Source organism: Tursiops truncatus, chromosome 3 (assembly GCF_011762595.2).
Source record: "Tursiops truncatus isolate mTurTru1 chromosome 3, mTurTru1.mat.Y, whole genome shotgun sequence".
In the NCBI taxonomy this organism is placed as follows: domain Eukaryota; kingdom Metazoa; phylum Chordata; class Mammalia; order Artiodactyla; family Delphinidae; genus Tursiops; species Tursiops truncatus.
Window position 1 is genome coordinate 41,033,820 of NC_047036.1, and position 20,715 is coordinate 41,054,534.

The 20,715-nt window shown below is 39.5% G+C and overlaps 1 protein-coding gene across 4 annotated transcripts in view; it reads right to left on the minus strand.

The window, feature by feature from the left end:
• Nucleotides 1–219: 219 nt before the first annotated feature.
• ARL15 (ARF like GTPase 15) overlaps nt 220–20,715 on the minus strand; it is a 409,746-nt gene continuing 389,250 nt past the window's right edge. For 2 of the 4 annotated variants that reach the window (XM_073802107.1, XM_073802111.1), the window contains one exon: nt 220–2,932. In XM_073802107.1, the coding sequence (XP_073658208.1) occupies nt 2,780–2,932 (153 nt within the window). In that variant the 3' untranslated portion in view covers nt 220–2,779. The remainder of the gene's footprint in view (nt 2,933–20,715) is intronic. The other 2 variants (XM_073802108.1, XR_012330672.1) reach the window with 2 other exon arrangements.

Genomic DNA, 20,715 nt, shown 5'->3' on the forward strand with positions numbered 1-20,715 from the left:
GAAGACAAACCAACTGGAAAAGACACTTGCGCTTTTCTTCTTTTTTTTTTGTCTCTTAAGGTTTTCACAATGGCTTCAAAGGAAATGTGAATTAATCATTTGTTTTGACCCAAGAGCAGCAGAACTTATTTTGAAGACTTAAACAGGCAACACAAATGTAAACAGAAATCTGGGACTCCCAAATGCTAAAGCTGGAAGGAGTCAGTCTGAAAACATCAATTCTACTCAGCGTTTATTTTCATTTGAAGATAGTGGAAATCATATATAAATCACGGACAATATGAGTTCTTCTTGCCTGGCCATTGTCCACATGAATCTGTTAACCTCTAAGTACAGATACAGAATTTTTTAATAGAAAGACAGGGCAATATGGCAGTTAATTAGCAACTGATACTGTAAACTACAGGAGATACAAAGTTCTGTCATATAAATTAATTGCCATTACAAAAAGGCAACTGCTTGAGCTAAGAAGGTACAAAAACTGATAACTTCCATAAATATAACGAGAAGCTAAGTGAAGAAATACATAACAGACTGTTTTTCCTATATAATATTTGAATATGCAAACTAAGACACCTGTGGCATTTTACAAGTAGGAATACGACAGACACGTTCACCCACCACCCACCCACCCATGTCCGTCCAAGCCCTCTCCCCTCCCCCTACGTGGATTTCCCAAACACGGCAAATTCTAGGGTTACAAGGACAGGATGCCGCACGGAAGCAGCAAGACTGCGAGCTCTGAACTGCTAGACAAAGAAGGAGCCTTATTGACAGTTGTAAAGCATTAGGCGTCAGACAGAAACTTGTCAAAAACAGCTGTTGTTGGGTACTGATTGATAATGTTTTCATTCTGACGGCTGAGACACTGCAGACAGTCGTGGGTCTGAGAAGAAGCCCATCCCTGGAGCACACACGAACACACACGCAGACAACGGGAAGTCATTTAACAGATGTCTTACGAGCACTCAGCCACGGTATCTTAAAAAGATAACATTCTACATTTAATGAACTTGCAGAGAAAGCAATGCCTAATAATCATTTATGTTTCATAGAAGATGAGCACAACAGGACGAAATAAAAGCAGGACTTTTGTAAGTGGTCATCGGAATAAAAGTTTTGTGCTGCTCACGGATTATATAAGGTTGATAATATTCAAGGATGCCGTAGATAAAATTTGAATGTGAATCTTTTTTGATCCACTCCATTAAAAAAAAAGCTTAAAAGAAGTGTTCGATGTTTCAAAGGTAATGATTTCATTAAAATCCACCTACAAGATCAAACCACAAAAGCAAAATTTGAATGACATATACCTTCTGGAGAATTACAAGGTATTACATCACCCTGTAATACAGTGTGAGTGTGGTAGTTGGGAATCAGTCGATGCTACCTAAAAATTGCAAACATGTTTTTATTGCTCAGGTGAAGGGAGCAGTCTTCTATCATTTGGTCACTTGGTATTTTAAGTGGCCCAAAATCTGCAAAATGTGCCAAAGAGTATTTCATCCATTAACCTCAATATCCATAGATTATTCCCGATTTAGAAAAGGTCCAAGGTGCCAAAACTTAGTAAACCTGTACATTTATCTGTATAATTTTATCATTTAAACTAAATGAAAAAAAATTAGTTCCAAAGACTGAACCTAGGCCTTAAAATTATTTATTTGCTGCAGCCCCAGCACATTTTTAAGGGCATACTGAAACCCCTGAAAATAGAGGTTTATAAGAGAAATACTGATAGACCTTAAATTACTGGATGGGACATTAACAGACTCCATTAAACTACATTAGCACTTACTGAATGAATACACAGATGATTCTGCCTTTATTATCTTTGTCAAATCCACGCCAGCTTAAGCCCTAGCCAGTATAAACTATACTTCATTTGGCTGTTTAAAAAATTTTTTATCTCTTATTTTAAAAATTATTTTCTCTATTTCAATCAGACGTAAGATTTTTAGAAAAAGATTTTTAGAAACATGTTACACTGCAGCTCGACTTTACATTGGGTAATTTTTCCATTAAAAAAATATTTGAGGACTTGATGGAATAGTAATCAGCGATGCATGCATTGTGCCTAAATCTCCTCTAACTCTTCTTGAAAACAGAAACAACGTCTTTGCTCTTAAAAGAGGGGATTGAGGGAGAGTTCAGATGTAATTAAAAAAAAAAGAGTAGGCAACTTGTCTAAGTTCTTCCAAGTCAATTTTACTATGGCAGGATACTCGTTTCTGGTAAGGTGATTAATTGAAGTTTTTGGTGCTCATTTTTCTCCTATACGCTGTAAGGCCAGTATACAGAAAACTTAAAAATAAGATAAGATAAAACCCCCTAGAGATCTTGAAAATGATACCCATATTATGGGGGAGCCCTAGTCACACAGTACTCCACCCCAAACCCAGGGTAAATGAGCCGAGGTTCTCGGTCTCCCTGAGTCTTCCATAAGGGATTTGATTTCTGGGAGCCACGAATTCCATCCATTTTAGCACACACTAGAGAAGAGACGCTTAGAACAACAGAAGGAAGAGACATGCGGTGAAGATAATTAGTGGTAAACAGAGAATAAATTCTCTCTCAGTAGTGTATACTTGACGGTAATGCCGATGATAGTTCACCTGATTTACAGAATATTCACTTTAATAGAGAGATGAGAGTCTGAGATAACTGGAAGAAAACAGATACTGAAGCCATTAAAGTCTTGATACCAAAATAAAATTAAACGGAGAAACTAACATGATAGGTTCAAGGCCTTGTGGGAACCCATTTTCTTCACCAAATTTCACATTCTTACAGCTTCATGGTCTTTTTCTTCTAACAAATTTATCAGCTGAGAGAAGCTGTCTTTCAGTGCGTCCATGTCATCCAGCGAGCAGGGCTGCAGAATCCAGCGTTTTCCACGTGCAAGTGGTTCAAGTTCAAAATATTTTTTGACCTTAATTGGGGAGGGGGGGAGAGAAATATGTTATTAATCATCTCGGAATCTTTCTCATACCGAAATTTTGTGAGTAATGAAGTAGGGGGATTTTAAGAAGTTATAGGAACCATGATGGCCGGGACTTGCTAGAATCCCATCCACAGCTGTGGTTATAATGTGGGTTATATGTTGTGACCCAGGAGTGTCTTTTTTAGGGGTGAATGACCCCCTTGCAAGCTACCATTCCATCCATTCACTTAACGGCATGGGAGGTCTGACGAAGTCTAAGAAAGAATTATATGTACTATGGCACGGAGCAAAAACACACTGCAGACACCAAAAAGTTGCAATTCAACCAAAATAACTCTAGCAGAGTAGCTTTCACTACATTACCTTGTTAACTTATTAAATTGGTGACGGCCAATAACATGTACACTACTGATTACACAAGACAATTATTTTGACCATCAAATACACACACAACAACAACAAAAATAATTTAAATAATCCTTTCTCTCATTTAAATACATGTCTCTGGCATGTATTTCTGAGACCTGGGAAGGTGGTTTTCTAAGAAAGAGGATAGAAACCGAGTGTATGTATCTGCATATATAAACTTATATAAATACACGTACATACATAAAGTCTCCTAGCTTTTTTTTTTCTCCCAGTCCTGAATTTTCAGGGAGGGGAAAATCAAGACCTTATAACTGGTATGTAAGGTGGAGCAGTTGCTATCTGAAAAATCTGTTTCATTAATAACAGGTCACAAGTCACCCTTACTGTGTACGAGGCTAGGATACTGACTAATAACATCCAGGATTACCAACTCCTGACTGTGAATAAATATCAAATTATTATGGCTTTCAGAAGTATTGATTTTCTCTCAAAGGGTATGATAAAGTACAAAGTTCACGAAGTTACAAACACACACACACACACATACACACACACAGACACACACTACATCACACAAGAAAAGGACATTGTATTTATAGCCCAGCAGGGTTTACATAACATCAAATACAGTGAGTGGCAACATCAGAAGAGGTATTGTTCAAAGACATTCTTGGTCAATGAACTGTGTTAAATCTCATGTGCCATGGAGAATCCCCAGGCCTTACCTTAGTCAATACCTGACCCAGAAAAAAAAGGTGTCCCAATCTGATGCCACTTCCAAATGTGGTTTCATTTTGCTTTTCTCATCACAAGCACCAGACTACTGTTAACAGCAGAGACACACCATTCAAAGTGGTATTAATATGTGTGTACATTTTTTATGTGAGTAAGAAGATATAAATAACACTAAGTTTTTATGGTAATTTAGGAACCACAAATATGCTAACATTTTACAGTTCAAGTGTGTCCCAGAAGTACTCCTAAAGATGTCTGCAAATTCATAATAAATACCACTCCTGAAAAACAAAAGAAGCCCTTGAGAATGGAAGGACTCTCATTAATTCTGATTCTGAAGAGTAATGGAAAGCTCACCTACAGACCAGAAAATGGGTCCACAATTTCAAGACAATTTTTGGCCAAGGTATTTTACAAATCATGTGGTTAAGAGGATTCCCTCTTATGGAAAATGTAGACTCCATTCTCTTAGTTTCTTTTCTTCAGGGCTCTGAAAATGACTTACTTCAAAAAGAATATGAGATTAGGAACCAAGACGGTGGAGTACAAGGACGTGCTCTCACTCCCTCTTGTGAGAACAGCAGAATCACAACTAGCTACTGGACAATCATTGACAGGAAGACACTGGAACTCACCAAAAAAGACACCCCACATCCAAAGACAAAGGAGAAGCCACAATGAGATGGTAGGAGGGGTGCAATCACAGTAAAGTCAAATCCCATAACTGCTGGGTGGGTGACTCGCAGACTGGAGAACACTTAGACCACAGAAGTCCACCCACTGGAGTGAAAGTTCTGAGCCGCAGGTCAGGTCCCCAACCTGGGGGTCCGGAAACAGGAGGAGGAATTCCTAGAGAATCAGACTTTGAAGGCTAGCGGGATTTGATTGCAGGACTTTGACAGGACTGAGGGAAACAGAGACTCCACTCTTGGAGGGCACACACACAAATAGTGTGTGCATCGGGACACAGGGGAAGGAGCAGTGACACCAGGGGAGACTGAATCAGACCTACCTGCTAGTGTTGGAGGGTCTCCTGCAGAGGTGGGCAGTGGCTGTGGCTCACCATGGGGACAAGGACACTGGGAGCAGAAGTTCTTGGAAGTACTCCTTGGCGTGAGCCCTCCCAGAGTCCGCCATAAGCCCCACCAAAGAGCCCAGGTAGGCTCCAGTGTTGGGTTGCCTCAGGTCAAACAACCAACAGGGAGGGAACGCAGACAAACCCATCAGCAGTCAAGCGGATTAAAGTTTTACTGAGCTCCGCCCACCAGAGTCAGCTCTACCCACCACCACTCCCTCCCATCAGGAAACTTGCACAAGCCTCTTAGATAGCCTCATCCACCAGAGGGCAGGGAGCAGAAGCAAGAAGAACTACAACCCTGCAGGCTGTGGAACAAAAACCACATTCACAGAAAGATAGACAAGATGAAAAGGCAGAGGGCTATGGACCAGATGAAGGAACAAGATAAAACCCCAGAAAAACAACTAAATGAACTGGAGATAGGCAACCTTCCAGAAAAAGAATTCAGAATAATGATAGTGAAGATGATCCAGGACCTCAGAAAAAGAATGGAGGCAAAGGTCGAGAAAACGCAAGAAATGTTTAACAAAGACCTAGAAGAATTAAAGAACAAACAAACAGAGATGAACAATGCAATAACTGAAATGAAAACTAAACTAGAAGGAATCAATAGCAGAATAACTGAGGCAGAAGAACAGATAAGTGACCTGGAAGACAGAGTGGTGGAATTCACTGCTGTGGAACAGAATAAAGAAAAAGAATGAAAAGAAATGAAGACAGCCTAAGAGACCTCTGGGACAACATTAAATGCAACAACATTCTCATTACAGGGGTCCCAGAAGGAGAAAAGAGAGAGAAAGGACACAAGAAAATATTTGAGGAGATTATAGTTGAAAACTTCCCTAACATGGGAAAGGAAATAGCCACCCAAGTCCAGGAAGCGCAGAGGGTACCATACAGGATAAACCCAAAGAGAAACATGCCGAGACAAATTGTAATCAAACTTGCAAAATTTAAGACAAAGAAATTATTGAAAGCAGCAAGGGAAAAATGACAAATAACATACAAGGGAACTCCCATAAGGTTAAAAGCTGATTTCTCAGCAGAAGCTTTACAAGCCAGAAGGGAGTGGCATGATATACTTAAAGTGATGAAAGGGAAGAACCTACGAAAAAGATTATGCTATCCAGCAACGATCTCATTCAGATTTGATGGAGAAATCAAAAGCTTTACAGACAAGCAAAAGTGAAGAGAATTCAGCACCACCAAACCAGGTCTACAACAAATGCTAAAGGAACTTCTCTAAGTGGGAAACACAAGAGAAGAAAAGGACCTACAAAAACAAAACCAAAACAATTAAGAAAATGGTCATAGGAACATACATATCGATAATTACCTTAAATGTGAATGGATTAAATGCTCCAACCAAAAGACACAGGCTTGCTGAATGGATACAGAAACAAGACCCATATATATTCTGTCTACAAGAGACCCACTTCAGACCTAGGGACACATACACACAGAAAGTGAGGGGATGGAAAAAGATATTCCATGAAAATGGAAATCAAAAGAAAGCTGGAGTAGCAATACTCATATCAGATAAAATAGACTTTAAAATAAAGAATGTTACAAGAGACAAGGAAGGACACTATATAATGATCAAGGGATCAATCCAAGAAGAAGATATAACAATTGTAAATATATATGCACCCAACATAGGAGCACCTCAATACATAAGGCAACTGCTAACAGCTATAAAAGGGGTAATTGACACTAACACAATAATAGTGGGGGACTTTAACACCTCACTTACACCAATGGACAGATCATCCAAAATGAAAATAAATAAGGAAACAGAAGCTTTAAATGACACAATAGACCAGATAGATTTAATTGATATTTATAGGACATTCCATCCAAAAACAGCAGATTACACTTTCTTCTCAAGTGAGCATGGAACATTCTCCAGGATAGATCACATCTTGGGTCACAAATCAAGCCTCAGTAAATTTAAGAAAACTGAAATCATATCAAGCATCTTTTCTGACCACAACGCTATGAGATTTGAAATGAATTACAGGGAAAAAAATGTAAAAAACACAAACACATGGAGGCTAAACAATACGTTACTAAATAACTGAGAGATCACTGAAGAAATCAAAGAGGAAATCAAAAAATACCTAGAGACAAATGACAATGAAAACATGATGATCCAAAACCTATGAGATGCAGCAAAAGCAGTTCTAAGAGGGAAGTTTATAGCTATACAAGCCTACCTCAAGAAACAAGAAAAATCTCAAATAAACAATCTAATCTTACACTTAAAGGAACTACAGAAAGAACAACAAACAGAACCCAAAGTTTGTAGAAGGAAAGAAATCATAAAGATCAGAGCAGAAATAAATGAAATAGAAACAAAGAAAACAATAGCAAAGATCAATAAAACTAAAAGCTGGTTCTTTGAGAAGATAAACAAAATTGAGAAACCATTAGCCAGACTCAGCAAGATAAAAGGGAGAGGACTGAAATCAATAAAATTAGAAATCAAAAAGGAGAAGTTACAACAGACACTGCAGAAATACAAAGCATCCTAAGAGACTACTACAAGCAACTCTATGCCAATAAAATGGACAACGTGGAAGAAATGGACAAATTCTTAGAGAGGTATAACCTTTCAAGACTGAACCAGGAAGAAATAGAAAATATGAACAGACTTATAACAAGTAATGAATTTGAAACTGTGATTAAAAATCTTCCAACAAACAAAAGCCCAGGACCAGATGGCTAGACACGTGAATTCTATCAAACATTTAGAGAAGAGCTAACACCCACCCTTCTCATACTTCCAAAAAATTGCAGAGGAAGGAACACGCCCAAACTCATTCTATGAGGCCAACATCACCCTGATATCAAAACAAGACACAGATACTACAAAAAGAAAATTACCAAAATCACTGATGAATATAGATGCAAAAATCCTGAACAAAATACTAGCAAACAGAATCCAACAACACATTAAAAGGATCATCCACCATGATCAAGTGGGATTTATCCCAGGGATGCAAGGATTCTTCAATATACGTAAATCAATCAATGTGATAAACCATATTAACAAACTGAAGAATAATAACCATATGATCATCTCAATAGATGCAGAAAAAGTTTTTGACAAAATTCAACACCCATTTATGATAAAAACTCTCCAGAAAATGGGCATAGAGGGGACCTACCTCAACATGATAAAGGCCATATATGACAAACCCACAGCAAACACCATTCTCAATGGTGAAAAACTGAAAGCATTTCCTCTAAGATCAGGAACAAGACAAGGATGTCCACTCTCACCACTATTATTCAACACAGTTTTGCAAGTCCTAGCCATGGCAATCAGAGAAGAAAAAGAAATAAAAGGAATACAAATTGGAAAAGAAGAAGTAAAACTGTCACTGTTTGCAGATGACATGATACTATACATAGAGAATCCTAAAGATGCCACCAGAAAACTACTAGAGCTAATCAATGAATTTGGTAATGTTGCAGGATACAAAATTAATACACAGAAATCTCTTGCATTCCTATACACTAACGATGAAAAATCTGAAAGAGAGATTAAGGAAACACTCTCATTTACCACTCCAACAAAAAGAATAAAATACCTAGGAATAAACCTACCTGGGGAGACAAAAGACCTGTATGTAGAAAACTATAAGACACTGATGAAAGAAATTAAAGATGATACCAACAGATGGAGAGATATACCATGTTCTTGGATTGGGAGAATCAATATTGTGAAAATGACTATAATACCCAAAGTAATCTACAGCTTCAGTGTAATCCTTATCAAGTTACCAATGGCATGTTTTATGGAACTAGAACAAAAAATTTTAAAATTTGTATGGAGACACAAAAGACCCTGAATAGCCAAAGCAGTCTTGAGGGAAAGATACGGAGCTGGAGGAATCAGACTCCCTAACTTCAGATTATACGACAAAGCTACAGTAATCAAGACAATATGGTACTGGCACAAAAACAGAAACATAGATCAATGGAACAAGATAGAAAGCCCAGAGATAAACCCATGCATGTATGGTCAACTAATTTATGACAAAGGAGGAAAAGATACACAAAGGAGAAAAGACAGTCTCTTCAATATGTGGTGCTGGGCAAATTGTACAGCTACATGTAAAAGAGTGAAATTAGAACACTCCCTAACACCATACACAAAAATAAACTCATAATGGATTAGATACCTAAATGTAAGACCGGACACTCTAAAACTCTTAGAGGAAAACACAGGAAGAACACTCTTTGACATAAATCACAGCAAGATCTTTTTTGATCCACCTCCTATAGTAATGGAAATAAAAACAAAAATAAACAAATGGGACCTAGTGAATCTTCAAAGCTTTTGTACAGCAAAGGAAACCATAAACAAGACAAAAAGACAACCCGCAGAATGGGAGAAAATATTTGCAAACGAATCAACGGACAAAGGATTAATCTCCAAAATATATAAACAGCTCATGCAGCTCAATATTAAAAAAACAAACAACCCAGTCCAAAAATGGGTAGAAGACCTACGTAGACATTTCTCCAAAGAAGACATACCAATGGCGAAGAAGCACACGAAAAGCTGCTCAACATCACTAATTATTAGAGAAATGCAAATCAAAACTACAATGAGGTATCACCTGACACCAGTTAGAATAGGCATCATCAGAAAATCTACAAACAACAAATGCTGGAGAAGGTGTGGAGAAAAGGGAACCCTCTTGCATTGTTGATGGGAATGTAAATTGATACAGCCACTATGGAGAACAGTATGGAGGTTCCTTAGAAAACGAAAAATGGAATTTCCATATGATCCAGCAATCCCACTACTGGGCATATACCCAGAGAAAACCATAATTTAATAAGACATATGCACCCTAATGTTCACTGCAGCACTATTTACAATAGCTAGGTCATGGAAGCAACCTAGATGCCCATCAACAGACAAATGGATAAAGAAGATGTGTTACATATATACAATGGAATATTACTCAGCTATAAAAAGGAACAAAACTGGGTCATTTGTAGAGATGTGGATGGATCTATAGACTGTCATACAGAGTGAAGTAAGTCAGAAAGCGAAAAACAAATATCGTATATTAACGCATACATGTGGAACCTAGAAAAATGGTACAGATGAACCGGTTTGCAGGGCAGAAATTGAGACACAGATGTAGAGAACAAATGTATGGACACCAAGTGGGGAAAGCCGCGGGTGGGGAGGGGGTGGTGGTGTGATGAATTATGCGATTGGGTTTGACATGTATACACTGATGTGTATAAAATTGATAACTAATAAGGACCTGCTGTATAAAAAATAAAATAAAATAAAATTCAAAATTAAAAAAAAATTAATGAAGAATTGATGAGTCAAAAAAATATATATATATGAAATTGCTTGTGCAACGACCAGCACCAAGGACCAACCTTGCCGCGCCAAGAGAGGGGCTGCCAGTCAGTGGACCGAGGGAGCTGTGGGCCAGCAGGGAGAGAGAAGAGCTGGTAGGAGCAACAGGTGGGGATCATGTTTAAATCTACAGCTAGAAGGAGGAGGTGGCTGCTCTAAAGAGTTTAAAATCCGAGATGCTAGTCTCCTTGATTCTGCCACAAAGACAGGTTTCAGATCACGCCACTAAGTGCAAAACTGGGGAAGCCTGTGCTTACCAAACAGTCTGGTATTTGATCAACGATGCCTCCCATCAAGAGTGGACAGCATGTCACATGCAAATCTGGTACACGAAGGAATTTGTACCCTTGTCACATTTTATAACCTCGAATTTAAAAGGACAGCATTTTAAGTATTGCTAATACCTGGGAAGAGGACTAGTGGCAAGAAATCCAATACTATTAAAATAAAGACTAACACAGTAAGTGCATATTACTAACACTACTTCCTCCGAATGGTTTACTTAAAAATTCACAGAATTCATACTAGTAGCAGATTGACAGCTAATTTAAAAACAACGTTAGATGTAAATAATCACAAAATATCATAACTTGTGATATTTTGCAATATGGATTAGTCACAAAAGCACAGTAAGGATTTTAGCCACTCATCAGGTTGGTTACTAGGCAACTGAAAATATAGTCTATGACGTAGGCACACTTGGAAGATAATAAAGATGTCCAAAGGTAGTTATGTTTCAGAAGTTGTTCCTGATGAATATTAAACATGAGAAGGAAATGGAAGCTTCAATTACAGGGTGGTCACCAGATGAAGGAGCCTATTGGTGTTAAGCTGGCAAATACGGCTGGGTAACCTGAGATGTTCACATCTGTAACCTAAGTGGGTACCTAATTCTGCCATATTCACCCTACTGGTATCCAAATGATTCCCCACCACTCTACCTTTATAATATCATTTTAAAAACAAGTTTGGCATTCCAATGATACTCAAGTACAGTAAGTGACTACGTTTGCCGCAAGAACATAGATTTTCATTACCCAGAGTTTTATGTTTCTGAAGCCAAAGAGTACAATACAAGAGAGGAGAAGATGAAGACTTAATGTTCTGCCTTGAACTTTTCTCTTTAGGATAACATTTTTTATTTTGTTTTCTTGTATTAACCTGAAGTTCACATTTTACCGTCTCCCCTCAATTACTACAATAAAAATGACCCACTGTCACACTTGACTTGTCCATGATTGCTTTCTCTGTCTTTCTGTATGCCAATGTATAATTTTAAAGAAAGATGTTTAAGTTTGACTAACATAAATCATATGCTTACATGTGCTTACATAATAACCTTATTATTTTTAAGGTTTAAAAAAAACTGCCTATGATGCAAGGATCTATTTTTTATGATCGACATAATTTTTTAAAGGTTATTTTCTTATCAAGATAAACATTTTAAAAATGATTCAAGAGAAATGAACCCAACTCTTTTGACTGCTTTATCAGCTACTTAAATGTCATGGCTAACTGGAAACTGCTGGAATTAGGAGCTGGTGGTTGTTTCACATTGGCCTCTGGTGGTGGCACTTGGGGGAATGACCTCAGAATACAGCTGCCTGGCAACGTGTGGTCATCGAGCTATTTTCGGGATGGCCACAGAGAGTGGGCATTTGTTAGTGGCCATGGATCCGCCCTAGAAATAGGAAAACAAAGCCACTATAAGTTGCCAACCTATTTTAGCTATGTCATCAGAGCCCTTTCTTCACTCACAAAACGTCTGGGTGATTTGAATTACTGCATTGTTATCCACACATTGCATTTACTGTAAAGTCCTAATATAACAGAGACAAACCGGCACCACCTCATTGCTGATAATGTTTGTAGCAGCTGTTGAACCTGTGAGACATTACATAGCATAGGAGACCCACTCATTGGGTAGGAGATGTCCCTTATGTTTCCTTGAGTAGAGAAGTAACAAAACAATTCTTTCCTACTTACAGGACCCCTAATGGGGTTGTAATGATACTCCCTGTTTTGCCTATCTTGCCCTTACTTAACATTCAAAAATTTTATTTTTAATTTCTGCAAACCTGTTGTGACTACATTTCTAGAAGTCACGTAAATAGTTTCTGAACTGAAATGATAGGTCTTTCCTTTTTAAAAACCTGCAAATCTTATTTTATTTATGACGATAAGCTGCTTGTTTTTTTCTGTTTTTGTTATTAAACCATGTAAGTAGTGTGTGGTCAGAGTTGGCCTCGTTTTCCTTTAAACACTTTTGGGGAGGCGGGTGATAGAATGCTCCACAAGGGGTTACTTAGTGTTTTCATGTTACATAGAGTTGCTTTGTAAGCTCAGATATTTATAAACAGTGCTTTGACCCACATGAATGTGTGGCAAGACATTAAAAAGGGCGTTTGTGACAATTTTCTAGGATGCACGGGACTGTGCTGTGCACCCTAGAACATGTCACCTCTAGTTCTAATGAATGCAATGCCATTAGCACCAACCGGTCACTGCTATAACTAAAAGCACCCTCTCCCCTCACACGTCCAGAATACCATATGTCCAGATCCTGTCCCTGTGGATGCAGGTATCTCTTGAGCCTGTCTGGGGCTATTAGCTTATTTTTGCATACATTCACCACGAGAGATAGAAGCTGGATATTTCTCTCCTCCCCCATCTTCCCCAGATCCCCATCTACACACAACACGTATATTCCCTCTGCAAAAAACTAGCCGATTATAACGGACCTCTCTTAAGCTTGCGGGTGGCTGTGGTGGAGTGAGGATTAGTATAAGCAGTTTCGGAAATCTGCATCCTGAAAGCTGGCTTCCTACAGCTTCATTCATTCAACCACTACCTCTTGAATGAGCCTCGTGAACATGCTCTAATGAGCTACCTGTGCCAGCGCTCCCCTTGCCAGTGCATGGGGTTCCACTGATTTGAGAGAATACTGTAAAACCAAAACAAAACAGAAACAACAGCCGGATGAGGGGACGGTCCTCATCATTTGTGTTTTTTTTTTTTTTTTGGCAGTACGCGGGTCTGTCACTGTTGTGGCCTCTCCCGTTGCGGAGCACAGGCTCCGGACGCGCAGGCTCAGCGGCCATGGCTCACAGGCCCAGCTGCTCCGTGGCATGTAGGATCTTCCCGGACCGGGGCACGAACCCGTGTCCCCTGCATCGGCAGATGGACTCTCAACCACTGTGCCACGAGGGAAGCCCATCATTTGTGTTTTAAGATTACAAGTCCCCACCCTGCTCCTGGTTTCTTAGTGGCCATGAAAGACTGTTCAGTACTGTACAGTTTACAAAAGGCTTTTTCACTCAGAGCACTCTGACTATACTTCAACTGAAAGTAGGAAAAGCAATTGATTCACATGAAGAGGGATATTATTATTTAGAATAATTCTGAAATCATGTAAGTCAATTTGAATAAGAAGTATCTTGGTAGAAGATTGTTAAAAAAAAACAACTTCAGGAATAAAGGCACCTTCTTTCTTCATCTTTTGAGAAGGAATCAGGACTCACGGAGTCTAGGTTGACAACTTCGGCTCCTTCCAATTGACAGTGACAGGTCAACAGATAAGACAGATGGCAGAAACTACAGGGTGAGGATCGTCAACAAAATTCTGAAAGCCAGGAAAAATTGCAGTTGTGGATTTGATGGGTAGAAGGGAAAGCTGGAGGATGATGCAAGAGAACACAACTCAGTTAACTATCTTGAACCCAGTGGATTCGATATGGTTTCCTTGTCATAGCAATGTGTCCACTGCATGGTTTGTACTCTTTAAAGAACTGTATGAATAATGTTCTTTGGGGACAGATTCATATTGGTTCTTAACTCTTTGATAAAAGTATGGTCGGGGGGGGGGAGGGATAAATTAAAAGTTTGGGATTAATAGATACATACTATTATAAAGAAAATACATAGACAACAAGGACCTACTGTATAGCACAGAGAACTATATTTGATATCTTGTAATAACCTATAATGGAAAATAATTTGAAAAAGAATATATAGATATAACTGAATCACTTTGCTGTACACCTGAAACTAACACAACATTGTAAATCAACTGTAGTTCAATTAAAAAAAAAAAAAAAAAGTACCGTCTGGATGATAAATTTACCCCAGGGCTCCAATTAAGAGGATGTTAACTGAGCCTGAATGGACTGTGCAATTTTTTTTTTTTTGCGGTACGCGGGCCTCTCACTGCTGTGGCCTCTCCCGTTGCGGAGCACAGGTTCCAGACGCACAGGCTCAGCGGCCATGGCTCACAGGCCCAGCTACTCCGCGGCATGTGGGATCTTCCCGGACCGGGGCACGAACCCGCGGCCCCTGCATCGGCAGGCGGACTCTCAACCACTGCGCCACCAGGGAAGCCCGGACTGTGCAATTCTGCATGATATTGTCCATGACTGTAGCCGTCCTTGCTCAGTTACACCCTAGCTCCTTACTGTAGTCACTACAGCAGATGCACCTATTGTATTTATATGTCACGCTGTGGGAAAACCTTTGTATTGAAATACTGACTGTGTGCCTTCTCTTTCCAATTCCAGACACAAGGATGTCAAATCATACAGATCGTGCAATTGGCCATGGTTTGGAGTATTTACACCGTGGAAATAGGCAAGAGCAACAAACCAGGACTTTCTCTTTCTAGAGAATTGGCTGTTAAATCCTTACCAGCACATCACTGAGTATATGCATCTTGTATGGATGTTTGCAAAGGGACCCTCTAGCTTAGCTGTCTTCACTGCAGAAGCTCATGGAACAGGCTTCACTTGGTAACCCTCAACAAAGTCAGAGAGAACTTTGCCCATGCCACGGCTCCAGGACGGGGTCCGGAGATAAAGTGCTGGGCGCCATTAAGATTCTTCGGCAGCTTGCTCAAAGAGAGGTTAGTCTAGAGAGAGCTGCACCAGCTGTTCCCCTTTTCACTGTACTGCTTTCAGGATTTTGAAATCCTTAGAAAGGTACTAAATATGTCATTAAAGGCAGAAGTAAATAATACAAGTAAACCCAATTTGCCACAGTTACAAAGACATGACAACACAGAGTAGATATTACCTTTTCACTGAGTACTAATAGGGACCAGAAAATGGCACCTTGATGTTAAGCCATACGTAGTATTACTTTGGGATGTGTATTTATAATGGACGCCTGCTTTCAATATAAAAGTAGTAATATAAAAGTGTAATATAAAAGTGCAGTTCTGATAAGACAGCTTGTTTCTTAAGTGGAGGGCAGCCTGTCTGACCTTGGAATAATTAAAAACCAGACAAATGATTGCAGGTTATGACCTGGGATTGAGCCTCACCCTTATTAGGAGTCTTTCTGCCCAGGCAGTGACCTCTGACGCGTCTAGAACGCTATATGTTGTGACAATAATTATACAGAAACCTAGGCTTCCACTGCACGGGAGGATTTAGCCTGCCCCAGAAGAGCCAAATAAAATGACCCCATTTGCTTTGCTGGTGAGCTTTAGGATCTGAAAAGCACTCCTATTTTTGCTTCATTTGCTAATCTGGAATTACAGAACAAATGATCAATGCACCTATTTTCTCTTTTTGATATACCTGGGTGTGTGTGGGTGGGTTCATTCTCTTAGCCCCAAACCTTGCTTAGCAGACAATCACTGTGAAAAGCACAGACTTAGGTAGGGATGCTTCCTGTTTTCAGGGGGCAGTGAAATAGACCCAGTCTCCCCATTGGCACCCTCCTCTACTCCAGTGATTCCACCCGGCCCGCTGCAGCCTGCAGGGGTGCCTGCACATGGGCCCTGGCTCCAGCTCCTGCTTCCCACCCCAGATGCCTCCATCCACAGGTGCAAAGCAACATCTTTGAAGACCCAGCAGATGTCCTCCTATCACCTCAAGGGGAAGCCTTAATGTTATAGAAGAAACTTTGCAAAGTCGAAGTGACCTTAGTCACAGTAGCCGCTGTTGGTTCCCTCCTCCGCACCACGCCACTATGAATTCCCCGTAAATAAAGTTTTATTGGAACCTAGTCACGCTTATTCACTTATTTATGGCTGCTTTCATGCTACAATGGCGAAACTGAGTCATTGCCACAGAGACAGCGTGTCCTGCAAAGCCTAGAAGAGTTACTATCCGGCCCCTCAGAGAAAAAAAGTTCCCAAGCCCTGGCCTACCACATCCTGCAGCTTCGTGCTTTGTCCAGCAGAGGCACAAGAAGCCCTGGCAGGGGCCTCCGTGTGACCTGGCTCGCCAGCCCTCTTCCTCTCCGCTCTACCTCACACTTCAGGGGGACAGAGAAGTTGGCTTTTCAACCTGGCCAGGCCCCACTTATAATTTCAGATGTTCTCAGTTGTGGTCTAGCAGGCAGAAGGGACATCTCTCAGCAAAGCCCTATTTTTTTCTTCTCTGTGTTCAGCCTGGGTTTCTTTCATGTGGAGACTTCCTAAAGGCCACAGGGACTCCAGGGTACGGGGTAACCTGTCAGTTTGAGGGTTTTGGTGTCCTTAAGGATGGCTTTTAGTGCGCAGAAATACCAGTTATTGTTACTTTGCAGTTTTAAAAGGGATATACAATTTATTAAATTTATAGTATCTGAAACCTAGTTTTTCCTCTAACTATTATATTCAGCTTAAAAATCCTAATACTCTATTTATACATCTGTTAAGTTTTAACAAATACATTCAGGGGGCTGAATATTATTTAGGTCCATTTAAAAACTTAATTAAGTTAACCACTTTAAACATTTCAAAACTCCATTTATAAATTTAATATATTCAACTTTCTTAGACTGTCTTAAGAATCAAAACATCCTGAAGTAGTTAGGAATTATTTATTTTCTAGTAAGAATACTTAAAAATTTCTTCCATTAAATTTATATATTCAATGCCTCTCAAGTTCTGAGATAGTCTAATACTATTTACAAGTTTGAGTAAACACTCATACCTCTCCACATAGGAGGCCAATTCTGATTGCTTACACATTTTAAATTAAATTGTGCCTGCTTTCTTTCACTCAGCATAATGTTTTCAAGGTTCACCATATGCAGCATGTACCAGTACTTCATTCCTTTTTATGGCTGAATAATGTTATATTCTATGGATAGGCTGTATTTTGTTTATTCCAGGTCCATCAGTTGATGGACATTTGAGCTGCTTCTACTTTTTGGCAATTATGAATTCATTTATGTGAGCCATTACTTTCTCTTTAAAACAGACATTATCAATAGTTATTATATAAATGAATGGGTTAAGATAGCCAGACTCATCGGGGATGAAGCACCCCCACAAGTCTAAGGTGAACTCCATTTTCACCCAGATTCACTAGGATCTTCTAGTTTTACTAAAATAACACAGATTTGGGATAATTATTCTCTAATTTTTTTCATATGTATGACTCCTCAGTTCCTTGAAGGCACAAACAATGAAAAAATTATTTTGCATTCTCTAATGTATCCAGTACAATGAAACTATAATGAAAAGGCAACACAATATGTAGTATATTTCATCCCATATTAAAATGTTAGTAAAGGAGAGAAACAGAATATTGGAGAGAAGTTACCACTCTTCACAATTCATTAGGCCAAGGTTTCATATAGGAGGTGGGATTTCATGAACAGTTTTGAAACTATAGGCCTAGCTGATTTAAACTCTATTATATACATATGCAAACAGGCAGCTGCAGTGAATTGTTTTGTAAACAGAAAAGTAAACAGCCTATCATGGAAAACAGAACCACTCAAGAAATCTCAAGACCCATAGGACACTTACGTTTTGAGCTATTCCTTTAACCTGTGTTCAAATAAAGCAACTAATTCTTATCTCAGAGAATGGAAAGCATTGACACATGCAAAAAGAGAAGCACCAGTACCCTTGTCTTTGCATGCAGGTGCAGGCATCGGCCTTTTCAACAACATCTGTAACATAGCCATTAATTACAGAGGCAGCCAGCTTCCAACAGCTCACCACTTTTTCTTTTTTCTCTTCTCTCCTCCCTTTATTCCATTCTTTCAAAACGACATTCATTTTGGATACCAAGCATTTTTAGGGTGTTATACTTGATTCTGTATCTTCCATGTTTGGGATAATACTCAATTATGATTTATTTTTATTTCAAGAAGGCAAATATCAGAAGTAGGAAGGAATCTATCTATGAAAACTTTTCTCCTGGCAAGTGAATATGGTTGTTAAAAAAGTCCTACCTATATGTATGAGAGCTAGTCAAGTATGTACTAGACAGGAAGGAGAGTTAATGAGTGAAAGCCCCAAGCACATCAGAGACAGCCAATTAGCTTGTCTGAAACACAGGCTTGTAAAGCTATCAGTAACTTATAAAATGGTCTGCTACACACGAGTAAAATGTTGTTTAAATGGCTTGCTTAACTAGGTGCATTCACCATGAAATTGATTCTTTTAAGGTTATTTTTTAAACTTAATACTCATTAACTGTGCATATTGAAATGGCTGAGTGGGTGGGAAGAGGGGTAGATATCTTGCTACTGTAAAGTGCATGTTGAAGATATGAATTCCATAGTTTACGAGGTTAAGAGGTATTGGAAAAAAAAAACAACGACAAACAACTCATCCATTACCAACAATTGTGTCTGCCTCAGTAATTGAAATGGATCAACCCAATTAGATTATTCCTCTTCTGCTTTGCTACACACTTAGACGGGGACTGGCAGATGTGCCCCGAGGACCTACCAATCTGAGAATTTATGCTTTTGTGTTACGGAAATGCACTGTTTTCCACCAAAGCCTACGATTCTGCAAAATGGCATGAGAGAAAGAAGACCCCAAGCCTGGTATATTTCAAATCCAACATGTGCCTCCGAGTGAACATCAAATTTCATCCCCCAGAGACTTAACTTTACTAAAACAGTTGAGGGAACTTGATGTTAGCTGACACATGAATGACAATCACTATATTATTTCACACTTCGAATTTGCCTTCAAAAACTCTTGTATATTTTAAAATTGGTTTCTGGCCATGCCTTATACTCGGTTTTTCCTGTTATAGAAGGCTGCATACCTTAAATACACCTCAGTCAATGATCAGACAACCGGGAGGACATGCTTCATTTTTGCAGGGTGTAACTCTTCCTCCTGCTTATTCAATATTGGTACCCTTAATGTGCTTCACCAAACCACTATCAGTTGGCCAACTCAAAGGATTCTCTGACTCAACAAAACATTAGGAAAAATATATTTATATTTACAATGGTTAAAGATACAAAAATCTTTCAAATATAGTTTATATATTCTAGTTTATTTGGCTTTTATAATGGACTATATGTCCCCTATCTCAATGTCACAGTTGTGAGGCATCAGAAAGCAACAGCAGTAGTAACAAATCAAAATCTTAATATATGGAACCCAAGTAAACATGTTTAATATTGGCCCTGTGGTACTACGGCAGCGTGCTGTCCTAACAACGGCAACATTTAGATGTTGGAGCAGATTCAAATTCTTGGGCCTTAAGCAGGAGACAGACAAATACAGCAAGCCACGCATTGCTCAGCCACCCATGCAGGGTGCCAATGGCCCTGTCCAGATGCAGAGATATTCAAGGGATGTTCCTGTCAGCAGTCTGTCCTCTGGCTCCAGCAAGGAGCCACCATGGGAACACTGGGAGGAAAAGGAAAAAGAGGAAGGCGTGGAGAGATGGGGGGAAAGGCAGAAAGAGCTGGCAGCTCCCTCCATCACATATCTGAGCAAGGGGAACAGGTAACAAATGGCCATGTTGTTAGTCACGGGGAGAAAATTTCTCTTCCTGCTGGCAGTATAGTCAGGAGCCTAATATCCTGGCAACTGAGAAGTATGAGCTTGGAAAGAGGCTTGCAGGCGGCCCGAGGAAAGGCAAGCTGAGTGGTAATCTGTCCTGAGGAATTTTAGCCAAAAAACCCCACACAGGACTAGTTGAACTCGGAATAAAGCCTGTGAAAGACAAGTCTGGAGAACATTACAATCAGACATAAAGAGAACACCAGAAATGAAGGTTCAAAAGCCATTGACTGGATTTACCACAGCATTGTTAGTGTGGACTTGGGTCCTAGTTGAGCTCTCCACAGGGTAGAAGAGGCAAGGTGACTATGCCCTGTGGCTCCCGCCCCCCAGGAGAAATTTGGCAACATCTTGAGATGGCATAGTTGGCATCTCACCCAACTATGGGTGGGGTGGGCAAAGGGAGTAGTTGCTACGGGCATCTAGTAGGTAACAGC